This window comes from Alligator mississippiensis, chromosome 5, assembly GCF_030867095.1.
Source record: "Alligator mississippiensis isolate rAllMis1 chromosome 5, rAllMis1, whole genome shotgun sequence".
In the NCBI taxonomy this organism is placed as follows: Eukaryota; Metazoa; Chordata; order Crocodylia; family Alligatoridae; genus Alligator; species Alligator mississippiensis.
The window spans coordinates 69185701-69208755 of NC_081828.1; the positions used below are offsets into that span (position 1 = coordinate 69185701).

The following is a 23055-nucleotide window of genomic DNA, read 5'->3' on the forward strand; positions in this document are numbered from 1 at the left end:
GCATTTTTTGGGGCCTCATGCGGGGCCCCGGCCGGCGGGGTCTCCTTGGCGCAGCGGGCGGGCTGCTGGAAGTTGCAGCCGAGGTGCTCTCCTAAGTGCGGCTGCTGGTGATTCCTGGTTCCCCTGACAAAACCGGGGGGCGCTCAGGCGCTGCAGTCTCCCCCCCGCCCTGCGCACAGCGCGCAGCGGCCCCGGCCGGCTCAGCAGCAATGCGCGCGCGCCTGTCCCGAGCCCGGAGGGCGGGGGCGGGAAGGGGAAGCAGGAGCCGAGCTCCGCACGCAGCCGCGCCCGCCCGGCCGCACAGCGCGAGGTTGGCGAGAGCGGCGGCGCTGCGGCAGCCCCGAGCCGCTGGGAGCGGGAGCGGGAGCGGAAGGGGGGGCGTCCTGCGGGCCGGGCATGGAGCCCTGGCGGCAGTGCGCGCTCTGGCTCATCGCCTGCCGGGTGCTGCCGCCCAACCACCGGGTGACCTGGGACACGGCGCAGGTGTTCGACCTGGCGCAGACCCTCCGCGATGGGGTCCTGCTCTGCCAGCTGCTCAACAACCTGCGCGGCCGCTCCATCAATCTCAAGGAGATCAACCTCCGGCCCCAGATGTCCCAGGTAAAGGGCGCTGCTGCCCGGGGCCGCGGGGTAATGTCTTTGTGCGAATGCAGCGACGCGGCCGCTTCCCCGCGCGCCTCCCGCGTGCACTTGGCGCCGGGCGAAGTGCGGGGGAGAGGGACGCGCGTCCCCGCTTCCCCCTCCTCATGGCAGGTAGTGGAGCTGCTCTAGCGAGGCAGCTGCTTCCTCTGCAATCAAGACAGGAGGCTGCCTTCTATTAAAAGAAGCCACAGAGGCTCCCTTTGCCCAGCATCCCCACCCCCAGCGCCTTTTCTTTCTTTCTTTGCCTCTGTCCACATTGCCGGGTCAGCAGTCTGAAAAGAGGAACCGTGTCCTGTCAAAATGAAGACTGGAGGAAGTCGGATGCGTCCGTTGCCGTTCTCCAGAGTTACGATGGACCGCCAAAGCCAGTGTCCACATGTTGCTGGCCTCTGAATGTTTCTGGTGGTGCGAATGTCAACAGGTTGCTGGCCTCTGAGTGTTTCTGAGGATGCAAGCTAGTTGCATGAGGTGGTTTTTTGTTGTGTTTTTAGGGGTTTTTTTTAACATTTGTTGTGTGTCCCCCCCCTTCCCCCCCCACCATCCACATAAAGACAGATGGACAAAACCTGGCACGTGACTGGGAAGAGTCTGCTCATGTGGGGAAGTGACAGGAAACTGAAAGTTAAGGCTGAGGTTCTGTTTGTGTCCGTCTTGCGTATAGGTCGAGAAATGCAAACTGTGTTGGGACCTCAGGAGGCCAAGTTGCTTTCTGTGCCTCAGAGCCTGTTCTATTCAAATGCAGAAGCTGGGATGTCAAGGCACAGTTTTGGGCTATAAGTTTCCTGACTTCTCTGTCAGACAGGGTTGGGCCTAACATAACTCTTCCCTTCTCAGTGCTTGGGGATTTCCCTTTTGTCTGTTTTCTGACCATCCTGGGTGCAGACAAACCCTGGTAGCCCCTCTTAAACCCGCAAGTTTTGGCATAGTTGCAAGTCAGTTACAGGGCAGGACCCGAATTTTAAGCACAGACTAACTTCAAGCAAGGGAACAGTCCTGTTGAGGTCAATGGGATAACTCTGACAAAGTAGATGCTATTAGGTTGACCACCTATTTAAAACGTAAAGGCAGGACACATGCCCACCTCCATGGATGGCACAGCTGGACCAGAGCCGAGTAGAGTGGGGTGGGTGCAGTGACGTACCGTGGGTCTCTGGCACCTGGGGGCGATGCTTGCATTTGTACCCCCACTCCTTGTCCTTCTTGTAGCAACGTCATGTTGCACAATAAGAACTCTTAAGGGTCTGGCCGAGAGCCATGGCCCCCTCCCATCCCCCCGACATTAGTCCACCACTGGGCAGATGCAGGCTGCAGACTCAGGGCTCCCTGCCCTGCTTCCCTTCCCCTGGGAGCCCCATGAGCCCCCTACCCACCCAGCAGCAGTGGGGGCACATAGTTATGCCATTGCCACTGCTCTTGGCAGGGCAGGGAGCCATGAGCCCACAGCAGGCAGCCCTCATTGTCCCCCACCCTGCCCACAAATCTGGGAGGCATGTTCCCCCCACATTGCCCTGTAGGGGGGTGTGCACAGCAGTGGAGAGCTGGAATCCCCCCTGTACCTCCTGGATGAGCTGCCAGTGACTCCATCCTGCCCCATGCCCTGGGCTCCATGCACTGCCCAGTGCCCCCAGCGCCTGACCCACTCTGTCTCTCATTGTGAGGGCCTCGATCTAGCCCCCCTACCATTTCCTACCCCCATAGACTTACCTACGGGGAGCTGCTCTCTATGCTGCCCAGCTGTATTCCCAGCCATGGGCATGTGTGTGGGTGCACACATGCATGTGGTCCCCCTTGTGTCCCACTAACTGCAGCCCCAGACAGCCCCTTGCAAGCTAGAATGCTGCCACCTGACAAGGGGAAACCTGTCATTTCCCATGGATCTCTGCACAACTGTAAATCTGGGACAAATGCTGTCCCGGAGTCATGCAGACTGGGACTGGGACTTGAGGTTCCCATTCTGGGACTGTCCTGCCCAATTAGCGACAGGTGGTCACCCTAGATGCTATGAAAAGCTCATTTGTATGAAAACTCATGTCTCTCTGAACCAGTTAATTTCTGAGGTGTTGCCCTGCCCTATTTTTTGTCAGGTATATAGGTGAACCATCTGAACAAATCTTTGCAGGAGCAGTCTCAGTCTTTTTACATCTCTTAGCTATGTGAATTACATCATTAATCCTAATTTATTGAGCAGTTAGAATTAAGGTGAAGTTACTTTCCCAGGATAAGCTTGATTCTTTTTTTTTTAAAAATAGCTCTTCCTTACCCATCTAATGCCATACCTCAAACTCTACCAAGACTTATCTGAAAATACAATGACAACAAAACCCCAGTAGCATCTGATGAAGTAAATTGCTGCTTATGAAAGCTTAAGCATCTCTGATTGGTTAACATGTGGGTGCGTCTAAACAAGATGTTTACTGTGCAGTTGACTAATTAACTGCTCAGTAAATGTCTTGGTGTCTACATGTGTATCCCAATTAGGGTGCATGAAACTAATAACTCCATAGCAGGGTAGTACTTGTAAATACTTATAAAAGTACTTGTATTTACAAGTACTAGCCCACTGTGGAGGTTTTTGTGCACAGTAGCTCACGTGTAGAGACTGCCCAGGCAGGCAGCCCCTACGCCCCTCTAGCATGTGAAACCTGGCCGGAGCAGCCCTGGGCTGGTAGGCTGACCCCCAAGTCCCCTGCCAGCCCAGGCTTCTCTCACCAGGCTCCATGTTCTGCGTACAAATAAAGTCAAGAGCAATATGCTTTGGAGTTTTTTGGTCCCAGTACACATTCAAACAGTACACTCAGGAGCAAAAAACTCTGGAGCAATGAGCTCTGGAGTTTATTCATATGCATTAATTGCACTTGTAGATGGACCTATAAGGTGCAAATCTACTCTGTGTTTTGCCCAGCAAAACCCTCAAGCCATATAACACTCTCTAGTGGTATTCTGAGTCATAAACACCTATCTTCCTTTCAGCTTGAGTATTTCTCCTAATGATTTTTTTGGCTTTAATATGTAAAATGACTTGACTTAGAATTTTTTTAACTGGTCAATCTTGCACTAGTCTACGTGGATGGATTTCTGTGCTTCCTCAGGGACTCTGGCAAGATGTGGATTATATTTTGTTGTTGTTGCTGAGTAATGGGGTTTTTTTGGTGTTCAGGGTAGCAAAAATATTTAATATTGACTAATTTAATGTAAATAATGTGCAGTATAAACTGACTGACCTATTGCTGCTATCTTGTTGGTTTATTTCTTAATTTTTGTTTTGCTATTAATAATATATAGGATTTTTTTATGTTGGACTTCAGTGAAACACGGTTTCAAACCCAGCCCCCTTTGAGCAAGTATTTTGGTTAGGGTTATCTTGCTGTTGTCCTTTATTGCCAGTCTCTAGTATGGAAATGGAAACTATGAGAAGACATTGTGAAAGTAGACGGTAAGCTCATAATTCCATTTAATATGCATCATTAAAGTGAATAGAAACTACAGTAAATATTGTCATAAGGGAGAGTATACTTCTAAGTAACTTTAAAATGTTCATTTAAAAATGAGGCTTGGCAACCTTTGACCTGCAGGCTGGATTCCATCTGAAAAGAGTTTGGATCCAACCTACTAAGGTATGATCCAGTTCAGAGTTACATGTGGGGATTGGATGCATGCAGCTGCACTGTTCTATCTATCTACTCTGAAGCCCTCCTTGCTGCTGTTTTGTGCATGTGGTTACCCTTGCCACAGAACTTGCTACTTTCTATTGCCATTCAGGATGGGGATTGATGGTGAGGATAAGTGCATGCAGCTTGAAGGGATTGGAGATTTGTGGCCCACAGAAGGTTGATGACCCTTGTTTTAAAACATTAAGAGGCCCCAATAGTTTATACTATCTTAATCTGTTTATTGTAGCTCATTATGCAGAATTATCATCCAGCCTCCATTTATCATTGGTGTTAGCAGACATAGGTGTGTATATGGTTCATGTAAATTTTACTGTCATCTTTTGGCCCACGGCCACTGGTGGGTGTCAGTTATTTTCTTTTTCTTTCCATTTCCCCATATTCAGGTTGACACATGAATGTATTAACTGCAAAATATTTCCAGCAGCCTACAATGCACTGTAACAATATAACAAGTATATTGTAGTGAGTCAAAATGAAAACCAGTGTAGTAAATGCATATTTTATAATGTTTCAGGGATATAGCTTATAGCCGTGTTGGTCTAAGAAGCAGAAGCAGATAAAACTCTCATGGTAGAGGCGATATTCTTTCTTTGCAAGCTTTCAGATCCAAACACCCTTCTTCAGGCAGAGGAGAGCTTAAAGATTGTAAAAGTTCTGCTCCCTGCCCTTGAATCTTTGAACTCTCTTCTGCTTGAGGAAGGGTGTTTGGATCTGAAAGTTTGCAAAGAAAGAATATTGCCTCTAGCATGAGTTTTGTCTGCTTCTATTTTCTAATTTATTTTTTAAAATACTTCCAAAAAATAAAATAGAATTTGATTTTATATAGAAGAGTGGCACACACTATGGTTGGATGGTAGAGAGATTTAAAGGACAGATATTTTGAATGGAACAGATTCAATTGAAGTTCCCCAACCTATAGGACACATCTCTATAAGTAACAGATATATAAGTATTTGCTGGATTGGAGCAGAGCATTGGTTCATCTAGTCTGGCATTCACCTTCTGGCAGTAGCTTGTAACTGAGGTCTTTGAGGGAAAATTCTATCTCCCTTCTGCCTCTTTGCCTCAATTGCCAGGTCTTCCAGTTCATAATACATTTAGCCATCCTCCATTGCTGTTGGCAGAATATGCTTCCAGGGTTTCTGGCTGAACCTTGCAGGCAATCTGACTTTTTTACCCTTAATGAAAAGTTTAATTATTGTTATTACTGTAGCTTGCATAACTGAACAATTTATAAATTAAACGTTGGATGTGACTTCATATTAACTTTTACATATTATTCTATCTATTAAAAATGTAAATATATTATACTTAATAAAGTCAAGAAGATTTCTTATTATAACATTGAGTATTTTCTGGATTAGTAACTAATCAATTCAACTATGGCTAAGAATTAATTATTTATAATATATATTTTTCAGTGGATATCTGCATATGTATTTGTCTAACATCAGTGGTGCAGTAAGTTTTTTCACAGATATGTTTTAGTCAATGGAAGTTTTAACACTGACTTCAAAGGGCTCAAGATTTAACTAGAGTTTGCTAGGTTTGAAGGGCTTCTGGCAAAGTGGTGAGAACACACTTCCCACTCTTCTTTCTGTGAGAAAAGAAGTTGGCCTCTTGCTGAGATGTTCTCTATCTTAAAAAACCATGCTATCAGATTTTGGAAACAACTTTTCTTTTGGATGTGTTTAAAATGCACTGGATAAACTGAAAATTAAGGGTCAAATTTTGAGAGGGCTTTAGCATTCTAAAGCAGTGGTCAGTGCTAACTCCTAGTCAAGCCTTAAGCCAGTGGGGCCAAGCTTTTTGGTTGTATGCCACAAATAAGTCCTTCACCCTCCTCAAATGCCACTCCGATCCATTTCTCCTTCCTGATCAGCTGTTCTGTTTTCTGCTTCCTGCCCTATCTACCACTGTGCTGTATGTCCCTTCCTTGATCTACCTACCATATGGCACATAGAGAGGCTGCCTGTGGCACATGTGCCACAGGTATGCCACCCCTATCCTAAGGGATTTGAGGTTACCCTTTGGGAAATATTCAGTTTGTAGGATGGGTCCTAAATTTGAAGAGCTGTTAGAAGCAGTAATAATTGCAAGCCATCTAATAGATTCCCTGCACTATGTAATGTTTGCATCCTCAAAATGCCTTAAATATTAGATAATTCTTCTGTTCCTGTGAGATTCTGTGGAATAATTCTGTTCTTCAGTAAAAGGGAGATAACAGGCACAGAGACATCAGATGCCAGTGGTTGACTTGGAATTAGAACTTGTGAGGTCCTGGATTCTGAATCCACCCTGAAATATCTTGTGTCACACATTAACTGTTTGTACAGATAGCTCTGCTTGTGTAGTTTGAACCTTGTACAGCTCTCGTGCTTCTTTTATAAAATCAGTGTTACCAATTCTCCACAGGCACAGAGGGCTTCAGTCACAATTTTTGGAAAGCAAAACCATGAGAATGTAAGATGCTTCATGCAATGGTCTACAGTCTAAATGGAGGCTTAGTCAACTGCAAGCTCAGCCCAAGCTCTTTCTCTGACTCATGCTGACATTCACATGTCCTTCATGGTCTTTTTTGCGAACCCGGCTTTTATGCCTTGAAATAGCTATCATTCACCAGTTTTATAGAGAAGGCAATTGAGAACTAGCATGTCAAGCAGAGCTGGGAATAGGCCCCTGCTCTTTTGTATAAGGGTTGGGCTTCCACCACTTTGCTACAGTTCTTCAGAAGCTGTATAGCAAATAAGGTGCTTCTATAGTCTGTTAACACTCTCTGTCTCCCTCTTGTCACCCTTCAGCAGTTGTACTGTGTATATAAGCTTGTGACTGCTACTGCTTTCACAAAAATGATTCTTTAGATTAACAGAGGCTTATAATTTTTAAATTTTGTCCCCACATATGACCTAAACGAAGCATTATTCCATGTAGCCAGTCTGCCTGTAATGCCTAGACTACAATTTGTGCTCAGAGGCAGGAATAGAAATCAAGAATCTTGCCCAGCATTCCATCACTGTCTCACAAATATTTGTGTGACCCACTGATGATGGCTGTTCTGTCTTTCCCTGTACGGGCTGGTCTACATAGAAAATAGCAAAGTGTCAGTCTGCTCCATCGTATGCCCCAGTTACTCTCATTACTGAGATGGGCATGCTCTGTGGACCTAAAGATTGTGGATTCAGACCTTCCTGTAAGCCCACTTGGAGGGGGCAATGTGTGTAAAAGTTAGTGCAAAAACCCTAGAGCTCTTGTTTGACTAGTTTTCTATTGTAAAGCATTTTAATCAGAAGGAAATTTGCTTATTGGGCTAATATTGGTTGCATTTTCATTTTTTGTATTTAATTAATGGGAATTATCCTGTTAAGAATCAATTTTGGTGGTGTGCGTATGTTTATGACTGAGCAACTTAATTCAGTATATTTATCTTTCCAAAAAGTAAGATTTTAGAAGTTTAACAGAGGCATTTATGAAGGCCCAGAGGTGTTGGAGTATAGTTAATAAGTTACAGAACCTTTTACCTGGAGGTCAGTAGTTTAAATCATGCCTAGTATTGCAGGGATGAAAAGGTTGTTGCATTTAATGCTTATTTGTTAGCACCTACATGGGATCACTTTGGCAAGTCCCAATTTGACCTCCCACATGGCAAATTCACAAGAGTGCTTTTTACTGGACTGGAAGCATGTTTGGGCAGGGATTCTTTCATATGCGTTTTCTCTGAGACCATGACTGTTGAGAGCTCCTGCAAGCTCACTTTTGTCCAGTATAATGCTCTTTTTGGATGTGACTCCTGGTGTTTGAACATTAGGCTTGTTAATAATACTGCATAGTCTGTCTGGTGTTGTGTAGAACAAATAGAGCTGTCCTGTTGCCAGTATATTTCTGACTATGCTTCTAAGTCTTCTAGATGTTTGGGAGGGAAATAATGAAGGAATGTTTTACAAAAAATTGCAGAGCTCATAGTATGATGCCTTGCAGTGTCAGTTTTTTCTGAGAAATCCCAACAATACCAGCTGACCTTGAGTCATAAGGATGCAACTGCACAATCTCGTGTCAGAATGTTTTGCTGTAATATTGTGGTGATTTCATTTCATGACAAACTTTCTTTGGGACTGAATTATGCTGGTGGAAATCATAAAAATCTAAATGATCTGTAACTGTTAGCTTGATCTTAATGTTTAATCTGGATTATACCACATTTCAGATGTACCATCATCAGAAATATGGACCCTAAACAAATCATCAACTTCTGACTAAACTCTTTGCTTGTAACACTTACCTTTCATCTTTGGTTCTTTGTGAATTAGTTTTGAAATAGCTCTTGCAAGGAGTTCTTTAATTTGAGAGCGATTGCTAAACAGGAAAGCTGCAATTGATGTAATATTAGCATGGGCGTTTGCAAAAAGGGATGTTTGTTTAAATTATATACTGCATTTACTCCCATATAAGTCAAGACTTTTCCCCACCAATCAGCATGGGGGGGAAAGCCCCTTGTCTTATTTTCATGTACAAAGTGTGTGTGTGTGTGTGGGGGGGGAGGGGGGTGGAAGCAGGTAGCTGCTATGGCTCTGACTCTAGACCCGAGCCTGGGTTGTAGCCACAGTCGGACCCACAGCGGCCTCCTGTCCCATCCCCCCTGCCACTTCCCCTCTGTAGCTTCTTCCTGTCCCCCTCTTCCTGCTCCCCACCCTTTGTATCAGTCTCAGATCAGCTCTGGGGTCTTTCCCCTTCTCCTGCCCAGCCAATCAGCAGTGCTGACACTGCCGCAGGGCCAGACAAGGGCTGATCTTCCATGTACTGTGCTCTGGGCTCTAGGATGAAGCTACTTGAGCAGTATTTGGCAGGGCATCCGGGGGGGGGAGGGGGGGAAAGGTTAGGAAGTGGCAGAGACTGGGGGGAGCTGGGGATGGGGAGGTACAGGTGGCAGGGGCAGCAGGAAGGTTGCAGGGAGAAGTGGATGGGGCAGAGGGTAAGGGGGCTGTCTGACCCTTCCCCCTCTCCTGCCACCTTACCCTCTTTCCAGTCACTGCTTTCCCTGCTGTAGCAGTGAGAGCTGGGATTCGAGGCAATCCTCCAACACTTAGATTCTATACCTGGAAAATTATAACAAATGTATAAATTCTCCATATATAGAATCTAATTACTGGAGGTGGGGATCTTGTATTCTATTAAATACGGTGTATAAAATAACATTTTCAATGATCATTCTAAAATAATAAGCAGAATAACCCAAAGTTTATTTTTAAGCTTAGTAACATTTAAATCTTATTATCTTATTTTGAAGGGAGTAGTCTTTTTTTTTTTTAATAACCATCTATATAACTTCTTTCATTTGATTTAATGTCATTCTGTCTCTAGGTTATATTTGGGTGTAGCAACCAAGCTTTAGAGAGAGATTTTTGAATGCTAGAATGGGAATAAATCTGATTTATATCCATTAAACCTTAGTATGGGACCAGAGGATTTGCATGAAAAACATAAAGGAATTTATAATAGTATTTGTGCCCAAAAGTCAAGAATATATCTCTATTTTTACTTATAGTTTCCTTTTATATTTGATTTCTTAAAGAATGAGTTCTGACAGTAAGAACCCTTCTAGAGAGAAACTTGACGAACTAGTGAGCCACTCATGAGAACTGTTTTTTGCTGTTATTTTGGCATTTGGGCTGCTGAGTCCTGGGAGTTCTTAATGGGGTATGTCTAGATTTTCACATGATTTATTTTTTGTTTATAGAGCTCATTTGGCATGGAGGACCAAGAAAGTTTAGGAGTGATATAATTTTTGATCAGTTTTGTGTGAAGAAGAAATTTATACGAAGGAGAAAAAGTAACATGGACTCGTTTATAATTTCTGTGAATCTGCAGCAATTCTTGAGTATAATTCATATTACTGGTAATCTTGATAAACAAGTGTAGAGAGGTGACTTCAGTCCTCATCATACAAACTTTTATACTTTGCTTAACTTCCTTCATGTAATTAGTTTTACTAGTTACATTAAGCATGCATATAAATGCCTGCAGAATTTGAGGCCTTGTAAAATAAATAATTTAAACAGAGACAGAGATGTCTATAAAGACAACGTAGCTGTAACCTGATCTGTCCATTTTACTCAAATAAAAAAAAAAGGAATATGTAGGAAAAGTATTGATCTAGCTCTTTGTATGTAACTTTCACTCTGTCACCAATTGCAATTTGCTCTACCAAAAAATGGGGGGAAATAAAAACATGCATCAGGCTGAGTTCCAAAGGAAACATGCACTCATAATATTTTTAAAGTTTCTTTATTACATAATTAATTATTCATAATATAGCAAGTACATGATGAAAACCTTATCTCAAGTGGTGCCCTATACACCAATTTTATTGTGCTGTTAAATGTTGGCACTAAAATGTTGCTGTTGGTCTACAGATCCTGTAGTGTGTGTCATTGCAGAGAGTTTACTATCTATACAGGCTTTGAGGAAACATTTGATTAGAGAGCCACTTATGCTGTGTGCTGGTCTGTCAAACAGAAGCCAAGTTATCTTCTGATTCTAAGTTGATAGGAGTAGAAACATTGTGCTGTAGTTGGGAGGGGAAAGAGAGAGAAGAAAAGAGAAGGGACTAGATAGATAATGGGCAGGCAGAGGTAGTAAATGTATGAGGGGGAGTGCTGTGAGCAAGAGAGATTAGGATTTTGGGGATTGAAAAGAAAATTGTTTAAAATTCATGCCAAGATAAATACTGCAAGCCAGACTTGAATATTCTGTGTTGATTTTTTAGGAATGTCACTAAATGTCCATTGTAACATGCTGAGTAGGAAACTAGAGCTATAGCATCCTAGAAGCTTAATTATCAGGGCAGTAACATATGACACCATGGCAATCTCCTAGAGTACAGCTGAACTGTCTGGATTTAAATAGCAGGAAGATAAAGGATCTTGGATTTCTGGCCTTAATCTTTTTCTCTTGAAGGTCAAAAGAGAAAACTAGCAAAGGGAAAAATATAGGAGCAAAAAGGAATTTGAGAAAGAAAAGAAGGTAATGTGATATAGCGATGACAGTGGAAATGTTTAATTACTGGAAGGGGAAGGAATCAGAAAATAGTTTAGGAAGTATAACATTGTCAGGTGATGGCAGCAGCAACTTGAAGGAAACTGAGTGAGTGGCAATGTTGTGAGGTGACTAGGTGATAGATATGGCAGGTATAAGCTAGGTTTATGGCAGCTGTGAGAGAGAGCTTTGTATCTAAGGGCAGGCTTGACTAGGGAGGGAGACATAAGCTGCTGAGAGACAGAGAAAAGACATGAAGTATATAATTTGATAGAACAGTAATGGTTAAATGAAAGAGGAAAATTGAGAGGTATGGGTTAGAAAATGATAAAAAAAAAAGGAGGCAGAAAGATGATGCTACTTAATGGTATTATTATTTTTGCTGATGTGGGGTGGAGTATTGAGGTATTCAAGACTGCCAGGAAGTCGACTGACTGTGGTAGGCACAGGGAATGTATCTACATAACCTTTGTGTTGTATATGCTATGTTGTGAAAACCTTTCTTCATTCCTTAGCTCCATATTCTCATTAGTAAATATGTCTGGAAGGTTGGGGCTACGTGTGCCTATTTTGGGCTGCTGTGGGTGAGAGTGCTTAAATGGAAAGGGCAGGGTGAACCATTTGTGTCCATAGGCCCTTCTTGGTGGTACAAGTGTTAAGAGACAGTTGGGCAAGGGTTACTGAAAGGACCACACTCACTAAGACCTGGTTAGAGGTCTACAGTACAGTGCCTTTGAACCAGAGTGAAAGAGGAGAGGGCAGTGAAGATTTCAGGCAGGCCTGTTTGGTTCACAAAGAAATGCAGGCATGAGCCACACAAACTGTTAGCTACCTCTGTTATTAAAGGGGGTTGCTAAGTGTGCATCAACAGAGGTCTTGGGACAACTGATACAAAGACCGGGACAGGAGTGAGGGTCAGAGGTAAAAAGCAGGGATCCAGGCTTTCCATTCACCATGGAAAAACATGGTAAAATGCAGATTTTCTCTTTTTGAGAAGAAAAACAGATTTTAAAGGAGAAAAATGTGGGAAACAGTGGGTTTCCCCTTGCAGGGTGGCAGGGTTCCAGCCTGGAAGGGGCTGGGGGGAACGAGAGGAGGGTGATCAGGCAGGGGGCGCCACGTGGCAGCCAGGCAGTGTGGAGAGCAACTCCTGCAACTCTCTGCAGGTAAGTTGGGGGTGGGGGGAGAGGGGAAGTGAAGCCCCTATAGTGAGGGAGGGAGGGAGTTTGGCAGGGCTGGGGCTGCTGCCCAGCTGGGGTGGTGGGTAGGGCTTGAGGCCCAGAGCCAGGGTGGGAATGTGTGGCTACAGGGCCCAGCTGGGGGGCAAAAAAAGACCCGCGGGTGGGTTGTCTGGGGTGGGTGGGAGGGTTGGCTCCCTGCCACTGCACACTCCTGGGGGAGGGCATGGGGGGCATGTGCCCCCCCAGATTTGTGTGCAGGTAGGGGGTGAGCTGTCTGCTGCAGGCTTGGTGCGCCCCACCCTGCTGTCCTCCCCTCAGGGTTTCTGCAACTTGGTAGGCGAGACCCAGCATGGCAGGACAGGGTGTGGAGGTTTGGTGGTGCCACTGGGAGCCCTGCACCTCCATGGGGACATGTGCCCTGCCGATGCCAGGCAGGCAGGGGTAATAACACTGCGCTGCCACCCTTACTGCTGCACAGTGGGCAGGGAGCGCCTCACCATGGTGGTGGTGCAGGTCTCCTGGTGGTGGCACTGAGCCTCTCCAACCTGCCCTGCTCTGTCCTGCTGTTCCGGGGTCCCACCCGCTGGGCCATAGAAGCAGCAGGGTGTGGAGCCTTGAGTCTGCAGTGGACAGTCTGCATCCGCCCCCACCATGGACTCTGCTCCAGCTGTGCCTCCTGTGGGGGAGGGAGAGCTGGGCTCCGCGCTCTGCTTTGGCTTCAGTAGTGGCTGCTTCCTATAGGTGGGCAGCTGGGGCTTGGGTGCTGCTGGGCGGGGGGTGGAAACAGGGAGTTGTGGACCCAGGTCCCTGGCCCTGTAGCCCTGGCAGCTGGGGACCCCCTTTGGCAGGGCTGGGGGAGGCGGGAGGTCGTGGGTGGGGAGTGAGGAGTACCGGCAGGGCTAGAAGGCTGTGGGTGGGTAAAGAGGGCCACTGGCAGGGCCAGGGGGCTGTGGGTCAGGAGTGAGGGGCAATGGCATGGGTAGGGCACTGGCATATTGGGGCTGCTCAGTGTGGCAAAGCAATGAGGGTGGACAGCCGCAGCTGGATCCTCATCCTGGTAAGTGAAGAGGGCAGGAGGAGCTCTAATCTTTCCGTGGTAAAAAACCCAAAATTAAATGCCCAAATTTTATAGGTATTTAGAACTGATTTTATTATAGTGATTGACTAATTTAGAACACTTTGTGACAAAGAAAATATGAATTGTTTTCTTTTCTTTGAATTGTGAAATAACTGGTTCATCTAGCACGACTGCTTACAAGATGCAGAGCAGATTCTTAATAGCAGATTTTTATTTTGACTTAATAGCAAGACTTTGTCTATTTAGATTAAGGCAAAACATATTCTTGCTATGTGAATACCCATTGACCCTAACTCCAATTTGTGGTTGAGTAAGAGCGTATCTTTTAGAAAGGCACTCAGTGAAATGTCACTTTCATTTTTATATTAAAGACCGTAGCAAACTTCTGGGTAATCTGAAAAGCCAGAAGACCTACAGGCCATGTCCACATCAGCGTGGACATTTATATCCTCAGGGACAAGAAGCAGTGGTACACGTTGTGCTGCTGCCAGTTGTCCCCAGGGACCACTTGTGCCACACACCCTCTGGTGTGTGGCAGGTTACCTTGGGTAGAATAGGGGAGGCTGGAGCCAGCACTGGAGCTGGGGGGCTCCTGGAGCTGTAGCAGTGATTTCATGGATTTCATAGACATTAGGGCTGGAAGGGACCTCGGAAGATCATCGAGTCCAGCCCCCTGCCCAAAGGGCAGGACGTCAGCTGGGGTCATAGGATCCCAGCAAGATAAGCATCCAGTTTCATCTTGAAGGTGTTCAATGAAGGCGCTTGAACAACCTCCGGTGGCAGGCTGTTCCAGACCTTGGGGGCTCAGACAGTAAAGAAATTCTTCCTTATGTCCAGCCTGAAACGATCTTGTAGCAGTTTGTGACCATTCGTCCTCGTCATCCCTTGGGGCGCTCTGGTGAACAAACGTTCCCCTAGATACTGGTGGTCACCCCTGATAAACTTGTAGGTGGCCATCAGATCACCCCTGAGCCTGCGCTTTTCCAGGCTAAAGAGCCCCAGGGCTCTCAGCCTGTCATCGTAGGGTCTGCTTCCCTGACCTCCGATCATGCGCGTGGCTCTTCTCTGGACTCTCTCAAGCTTCTCCACATCCTTTTTGAATTGTGGAGCCCAAAACTGGACGCAGTACTCCAGCTGCGGCCTCACTAAGGCCGAGTACAGGGGGAGAATGACGTCCCGGGATTTGCTTGAGAAGCATCTATGGATGCAAGCCAGCGTTTTGGTCGCTTTACTAGCCACAGCATCGCATTGCAGGCTCATGTTCATCTTGTGGTCAATGATGACCCCCAAGTCTCTTTCTTCCATAGTGCTAACCAACATAGCACTGCCGAGCCTATAAGGATGCTGCGGGTTTTTTTTCCCAAGGTGGAGAACCTTGCATTTATCGGCGTTGAACACCATCAGATTCTCATCCGCCCACTTGCTGAGCCTGTCCAGGTCAGCCTGGATCATCCGCCTGTCTTCTGGTGTGGATGCTTTGCCCCAAAGTTTGGTGTCATCGGCGAACTTGGCCAGTCCGCTTCTGACTCCAGTGTCCACATCATTAATGAAGATGTTGAACAGTATGGGTCCAAGGACAGAGCCCTGGGGGACCCCACTGGTCACAGGACACCACGATGAGTGACTTCTATCAATTACTACCCTCTGGGTCCGACCCCGGAGCCAATTTTCCAGCCAGTGGATCGTGGGGGACCCAAGGCGACAATTGGCCAGTTTCTCCAAGAGACGATCATGGGACACCAGATCGAAGGCTTTTTTGAAGTCAAGATATATGACATCAATCTCATCTCCCTTGTCCAGGTGATAGGTCACCTGGTCGTAGAAGGAAATGAGATTGGTCAAGCAAGACCTACCCGCAACAGACCCGTGCTGGCTATCCCTTAAGATGTTGGCGTCGGCCAGTCCATTAAGGATGGCCTCCTTAATAAACTTTTCTAAGATCTTCCCCGGGATAGAAGTCAGGCTGATGGGCCTATAGTTAGCCGGATCCACTTTCCTCCCTTTCTTGAAGATAGGCACCACGTTGGCCTTCTTCCAGTCTTCGGGCACTACACCAGAGCGCCAAGAGTTTTCAAAGATCCGCGCTAGAGGCTGGGCTATGATGCTCGCCAGCTCCTTGAGTACCCTGGGGTGAAGATTGTCAGGGCCGGCTGACTTGAAGGTATCCAGCTTCTCAAGATGTTCCTTCACAAAGTCAGCATTAATGGAGGGCAGGGGATCACCCTCACCCGGACTTCCCGGCCCTGTAGCGGGCACGGGCGTCCCATGGGGCTGATGAAAGACCGACGCAAAGTACCTATTTAATAGGTTGGCTTTTTCCTGGGCGTCAGTTGCCCTATCTGGTTCAGCAGGGGTCCAACGTTGCCCCTGCTTTTCCTCCGGCTCCCCACATATCTGAAAAAGGACTTTTTATTGTCCTTGATGCTCAAAGCTAGCTGGAGTTCAGTTGCAGCCTTGGCTTTCCTGGTCTGCTCCCTACAGGACCGGACCAGTGCAGAATAATCCTCCTTGGAGGTGACTCCCATCCTCCATCCTTTGTAGGCCTTTCTTTTTAGCCTCAGGAGGTCTGCTAGGTCCCTGGAGAGCCAGGGGGGCTGCTGTGCCCTCTTGCTGCCTTTCCTCCGAGATGGAATAGACTTAGTTTGTGCATTGAGGATCGCTCCCTTGAGGAGCAACCACTCTTCTTGAACTCCCCTCTCCCTGTGGTCACAGTCCCTTAGGGCCTCACTGACAAGCCTCCTGAGCTTGTCAAAGTCGGCTTTCCTGAAGTCAAGGACTTGCGTGTTGCTGACTGACTTGCCAGCTGTAGCAGTGATGATCCTGCCTCTTGGAGCCTGGCAGGCAGCTGGAGTGTGATTGGCTGGCCAGGCTCTGGTTATGGGCAGTGCACGCTGTCCCCGCATGTGCTGCCCTGCTTTTCCTTTTTTTTTTTTTTTTGTGCAGGTTTTTTTTTGACCCCTGGATCTCCTGGGCTAGGGACAGATATATTACACATAAACCAGTTTAAGTGATCAGAAACTGGTTTAAACCTGTAACAGAACAGATGTTTAGTGCAGATAAACCATTTTGAAAATGGCTGAAACTGGTTTGAGATAAACCGGCTTGAATGTAGTATCAGACTTAACTGATTTGGCTCAAGCCTGTTTATGCAATGTCTGTCCCAGGCCCCTTGTTGGTTTAAGGTAAACAAGACTCCCCCAGCATCCCGGCATGCTCTCTGGGCTGGATGGGGCTCTTTGTTCCAGAGCAGGGCTAGCCCCTCACTTCTGCTCCCTGGCTGGAGCTCTGGCAGACATCAGGGTCTTCCTGGCTTCCCCCTGCCCTACTCCCTCCTAGCTGCTTGCTGAACAAGCAGGGATTCCACCCCCCCCCCATCTCCCACAGCACAGACCCCAGCTTCACAGACCCTAGGCATGTAGTATGCTAGCTAATGCTGAGAGGTGTGTGTGTGTGTGCGTGTCTCCAATTTCACTGGGACAAGCAGACAGAACAGTGACCGCGTAGGCCTTTTTGGAATGAATGGCTGGTAAGCTGTTTAAGAAGAGTTTGAACTAATGAGAGAGGCTATTGTTTTGCTGATGAGGTGATAAACATTGTTATCAGCCCCCTGCTGGCTTGATCACCTCTCCGTTTGCTGCAGACAGTATAAAGAAGCAGGGAGGGAGATTGAAAAGCTCTCTATCATCAACAGATGCATGCACTGCACCCCCCCCCCCCTTGCCTTAGAGTGCTAGCCTGGGGCTGGGGGCCGGGAACACTCCTGCCCCTTGAGCAGCCATCAGGAAAAAGCCTGGGATGGTGCAGGCAGACCTCCCAAATCAGAGGTCCTGCTGGGGCCTGACCATGCCCCCCTCAGCTCAGCTCCCTGCAGAAGGGAAGGGAAGGCTGCTCTAGTACCCCTCAGCTTCTACCCTGAGCCACTGCAGGCATGTGCTTAAATTTCCTCAGTCCAGAGAGAATGTCTGTCTAGTTACAAACCAGTTCAGTCCAGCCAGGTTAGACTAACTTGCAAAGATTGAATCAATTCAGGCTCAGGCTTTTTGAATGTCTGTCCCTAGCCCTGATGTACCTGAGCTCCGAGTTGCAGTAACATTATCCTGTAAGTCTGGAGTTGCAGGACAACAGCAGTTCTGCTAAATCTTAATAAATTGTATGAAGGTTTTGTGATACAGACACACCTGGAATTTAATTTTTCACTTAATCTTCTTTTTCCTTCACACCTGAGACTTTTAGGCTGTAGAACTAAAGCAGTAGCTTATGATGAACCCTCATGTGCTTTCTGAATTGGGAAAGACTCCTTTTTAAATACAATTATAACATTCTCATTGAGGTTTGATTTCCCCCCCCCCCCCCATCTCCTTTTAATAATTAAAATACGAATGCAGATTTTGTAGGGGCTGGAGTAAAATAGGTAAGCTGGAGTACAAATATACTAGAGCATTTGACAAATGAGGGAGTAGTAAACAAGGGGTCTTATTAAGGAGTAAATGTTTAGATAGGCTTTAGGCTTCTAGGAGGTATTGAGGGGTTTTGCTGCTTTGTGTATTGCAGGGTTTTGCAGTCCCACTGAGATCAAACAAGGAGCAACAGGGCACCCTTCTTCATTGTACAAAGAAAAGGCTTAATTGAATGCTCTTCAAGCATACCAGCAGGCAGCAGCATGACACAAACACAACACAGGATGGCCCCACCAAATGGTGGGAGTGCAAGTACACAGCCACACAACAGTCAGTGTATGACGGGGCCCCCTGAAATTCATCTCTTAGGATGGTGTTAGTATATTCAGCTTGTGCAGGGGCCATTAGGAACAGCAGCAGATGGCCAAGCTTAGGCAGGGGAAGCTTTATGGTATTGTAACCTGTGCAGCAGGGTGAGGCTCTGAATTGATCAGAAGTCCCACTGTATTAGCAGCCATGGAACTGACTAGCAAATGTCAATTTTGAGGGTGCTGTTCATGGTTGCTAACTGTTCATAAATTTACAGACAGTCCATAAGAAAAGAAAAAAGCTAAGAATAGTATAGTCTTAAAAAAAAAAAAAAAAAGGAGTTGTCCATAAAAAAAAAATAAGCAAGTGTGAGCTTGATTGAGGCTCCCTTCTTAGAATGAGGCTGTATGCAAGTGTTGAAGGATAGACACAGATGGGCAGTGCCACCTTGTGTCCGAGTTGGAAGGGAGCAGCACCCTGTGGGGAGCTCTCTGCCATGGGTTTGTGGTCCATGGGAACCTCCATAGCCTCCTCCCCACTGCCATATGCTGCTGTACCCTATCAGCTTTTGCCTTCCTGTAATGGCTGCTCACCTCAGAGGTAGGCAGGGCCATGTAGCTGGGTCAGTCTGAGGCATTAGATAGGGCAGGGAGAGGTGCTGGGTGAGGATCAGGACAGGCTGGGGGGAATAAGGCTAGCAGGGGCAGGGGTTGGGCTGGGGTGGGGCAGCATGGTATGGGGTGTCATCAGAGGTTTCAGGATGTGGAAGTGAGCAGGGGACCTGTGGGGTGGTGGCAACATGGTGTAAAAACACTGCTGCAGTCAAGTAAGGCTTTATTAAAAAAAAATAATGTACATTTGAATCTGGCCCTTGTCATCCAGGGCCTGGAAGAAGGGTTATATGTACATTATGTAAAACATATATCAGTAAAAAAAAGTTTGTCTGTAAAAAGTTTGTGGATTGTCAGTAAAAAAAAACATGTCCTGGGTTGGCAACCCAGATACTATTCGTACGTTTGTAGATGGTTATTGATCATTTGCTAGGAACCCCCAAAATGTAGGTGCATGGGACCAATCGGAGATAAATCCCATCTCTGTTCCTTGACTTGTTCTTTTTATTTTTGCAGGAGCCATTTTCCCTGCAATTTTCCCTTACCCAGTCTTAATTCTTGTCCAGTTGCAAATAAGACTGAAAATACTCTACCCTTATTAAGTGAGCTTTTTTGTGTTACTCCTTGAGGACTACCGGAAGTCATGAGAAGGTAGTTTACTGTTTACACTTGTTCTGGCTTTGTGCCACCATGGTCACCACTGACATATCTGGTGATATGATCTATGCTAGGGGCCTTGCATTACAGGCCTGCACTGATGAGAGAACTGCACCAAGGCAACCAGTTCACAGTAGATCACACTAAGCAGACAACAATCTTTGTTAAAAAGGTTGAGAATTTAATCTCTCACTTCTGGTTCACAGCAATGCCTTTGATGGAGTGGTTGGTAGGAGGGACTGTGCCTCAGAAAATTGTGGTCTGTGCTGTTATAGCCTTTATAAACCATTATAGAGATGAATACTGTAATTCTATTGGAGTGTCTTTGTAATTGTGGCAGGATCCTAGAGATTTTCCTTTTTGCAGAGGACCTTAGTAAATTGATTAGCTGAGATGAAAGTCTTTCCTGAGTGGAACAGTGCAATTTGCATCAAAATGCAGGCTTGGTGATGAGAGGATCATGTATGTAGACAGATGATCAGTGTTGGGAACAGAATGGCTGCTGCTAATGCTACGTGTTGAAGTTCTTAAACAGCAAACTGGAGCACGCTTCCAGTTTGTTGCCTGTTCCAAGCTAGAAGTGTTCAGATTCATGGGACCCTGGGGATTCTGATTAATTTATATGATGTACATCCAGTGCTTTAAGAAGTTAGCTTTCTGCAGCTTGTTAGACACTTTCGTTTTGCTATTGATAGTGTTTTGTTCTCTTAGAATAACGTGATTTGTAAAGGGAAATGTATTCCAGGGTTATCCTTAAAAATAGCTCTTTTAGAAAGAAATGGTTTGTCCTAGGGGATTCTCACTTGCGATAACAAAATAATGTTTTATAGCTTTTGAATACATTTTAGATGCATCATTTGTCTAGCCGATCTAAGAAAAATAAGAAAAGTTTTGTGATATGAAAACATATCACTGGTTATTTATCTCCTAACTTGTGTATTGGGGGTTTTGACATTTCCTATAATTCTGGTCTTCTATTCACAGTAGGATGGCAATTGTGAATGTATGAAGTTTGTGGTTAACACTGAAAAAGCTTCAAGAGCCTTCAACGGTCAAGTGTGGCATTATGGTTGGGCTCATTGTGTGTGTGTAAATCTTTTTTAAAATACTAAATACATGCTTAGTGTCTTAGTGTATCCATGCTACCTAGGGTTGTCATTAAAGGGGCAGAGGAAAACATATGGCTCTTCTTTCCATCCCAGAACTCTCTGGTGCCATTTGTGCGCTGTGGGACAGATAGCACTGCTGCTTTGGAGAATATTTCTCCAAATTAAAAGGGTGTTTTGAAAATGTATTGTACAAATCAGTTTTCTGCAGCTTGAGCTCTTAAATTTTATAAAGTACCTGTACATTTTAAAACCTCTTTAAATGTTCAGAGATGTTGTCCTCGCTCTCTTGAACGATGTACTAGCATTTTAGCATTGGTCATAAAATGTTTGTTTAAAAAAAGGTTGTTTTGCTGAAACCCAAAGTTCTTTGCGAACATGCCATTTCTTGACAATTTTTGGTGGAAATTTTTTAAAACTTGTTGAAATGCACCATTCTTTAGGTTTTGCATTTGGGTCAGACTGACCTATTATTCTCATTATTAAAATGAAACACTTTGGCAGATTTTTTTTGGATGTTCTAAATGATTATTTTTTTAATTTTGCAAAAAAAAATTGACTTTTTCAATCTGATGTTGACTTGTTAGAATTTGTTGAAGGCTAGACATTCCATTTTCTGATCGGGTCTAGTTCACAGAAGATGTCTTGCAATGTTAATCTTTCCTATGTTCCTTTTTCTACCTGGGCAACATGCCCAGAAGCCTAGACTGCCTTTTTTAGACATGGCGTCACAGGTCTGTGAATGGTAAGAGGTGCAGCCTTGGTATAACTGGTCTTTTAGTTGGTTTTTCCCTGGGTCTACTTCTCATCTGTTCTGTTTTGGCTCATCTCTGTTTCTGCTGCTTCTCTCATTCTGTTTTACCTATGTTTTTTATTCCCTAATGTATTTTCTCTTGTGTTGTGTTTTCCCTTTGCCTTTCACTACTTGTTTCTTTATGCTATTATCCTTTCCTTGTTGTCTCCCTTTTACATTTCATGTTCAGTAGTGAACGTGTCTATGGAGATCTTTTAAAAGCTTTTTCCTATATTTTCTCCTATATATAATATACAGTATGTACTAGATATATCCCTTTCTTTTTCTATATTTCATAACATCTGATGAGGTAGGTTGAGAACCCTGAACATGGAAGATCTAGTTGAGACTCTGTGGGTTCATGTGCAATTTATGTGAAACAAATAAACTCCAGAGCAGTTCCAGCTGAAGTCAGCTCCTCCCAGGCTCAGTGTCTACACATGTGCCTGGGACAGCAGCAATTTGAGCAGGCCCCTGTCTGGCTGGGCTGACCAGGAGCGATTTACGCCCCCAGTCAGCATCTACACGTGTATTTCAGTGCAGTAAAGTACTCTGCCTGTCCCTAGTTTACTGCGCCCTAATACTGGTGCACTTGTAGATGGTGATGCTTTACTGTGGACCTCATTAGTCTACTGTGCTATAAAGCGTACATGTAGCTGCACCTTGTGTATAGAAATGCTGAGCACAAGGATTTAAAGCGCCAACGCAAAGCGTAAATGGAAACTGCATGCTAGTTGCCCACTCCTCCGTGTGGCCTGACATATTTTTATTTCTGGTTTAGTGAAGCTAGTTTTCAGACTCTGCTTTTTCTCAGGAGAGGTGCTGATGGCTGTGGCAGTCTTATTTTTTGGTTCACTCATGTCATGGGCGGGGAGATCACCCATGGGTGGCTTTGCAAATCCTTCAAACCATCATGATAGTGCCTTGAGTAACTGCTGCTTTGGCTTATGTTTGGAGGCCACTGCTGCCGAATAGCTCTCAGATGCCATTTGCAAGCATTACTTGTGCATGTTTTGCTGTTCTAAATATTGACTTTAGCCCCTCTCTGGAGTGACAAGTTTGAGAGTCTTCCTTCGCCTATAGTATACTGGCACGGACTATACAGAAAAGGTTCCCACCTGAGGAAGGTGCATAGAGACAAGGAGGGAGGGCTTAAATAGCAGAGTTGGGGGCACAGCAGAATGTAAGTGAGGTTTAAAAAAAAAAAAGGAACAAAGAAGGATGCTCTGAACAAAGACGGGTACAGTGGAAGGTGAGTAAAGTCTGAATGCAGGAAACACGAGGCATGTCAGTGGTTAGGTACCAAACATTTGAGAAAAGTCCTATCATGAGGAGGGCCCAAACAGCTTTTTTGACCTGGAGAGTAGTGCAATTAAAAATAATAAGTAGTAGCTAGACTGTGTGGAAATTTTACTCATTTTTCTTTAGCTTTTGGAGTAGAAAGGACAAAAGCTTCCTTTATCTCAAAGTCTGACTTCCCCCTACTTCAGGATGTGTTTTCTGTGAAGGTAAAGTAAGCTTCTCCTTCTTCCCTGCATTTGAAAATGAAGTTAGTTTTGCCTGTGATAAGATAGCGCATAC

At 45.4% G+C, this 23055-nt stretch overlaps 1 protein-coding gene across 1 annotated transcript in view; it reads left to right on the top strand.

The window, feature by feature from the left end:
* Positions 1-297: 297 nt before the first annotated feature.
* The window catches only part of VAV3 (vav guanine nucleotide exchange factor 3), a 318958-nt gene continuing 296200 nt past the window's right edge, over positions 298-23055 (top strand). Inside the window, exon 1 of the mRNA XM_019479355.2 lies at positions 298-600. Within this exon, the coding sequence (XP_019334900.1) occupies positions 397-600 (204 nt within the window). The 5' untranslated portion in view covers positions 298-396. The remainder of the gene's footprint in view (positions 601-23055) is intronic.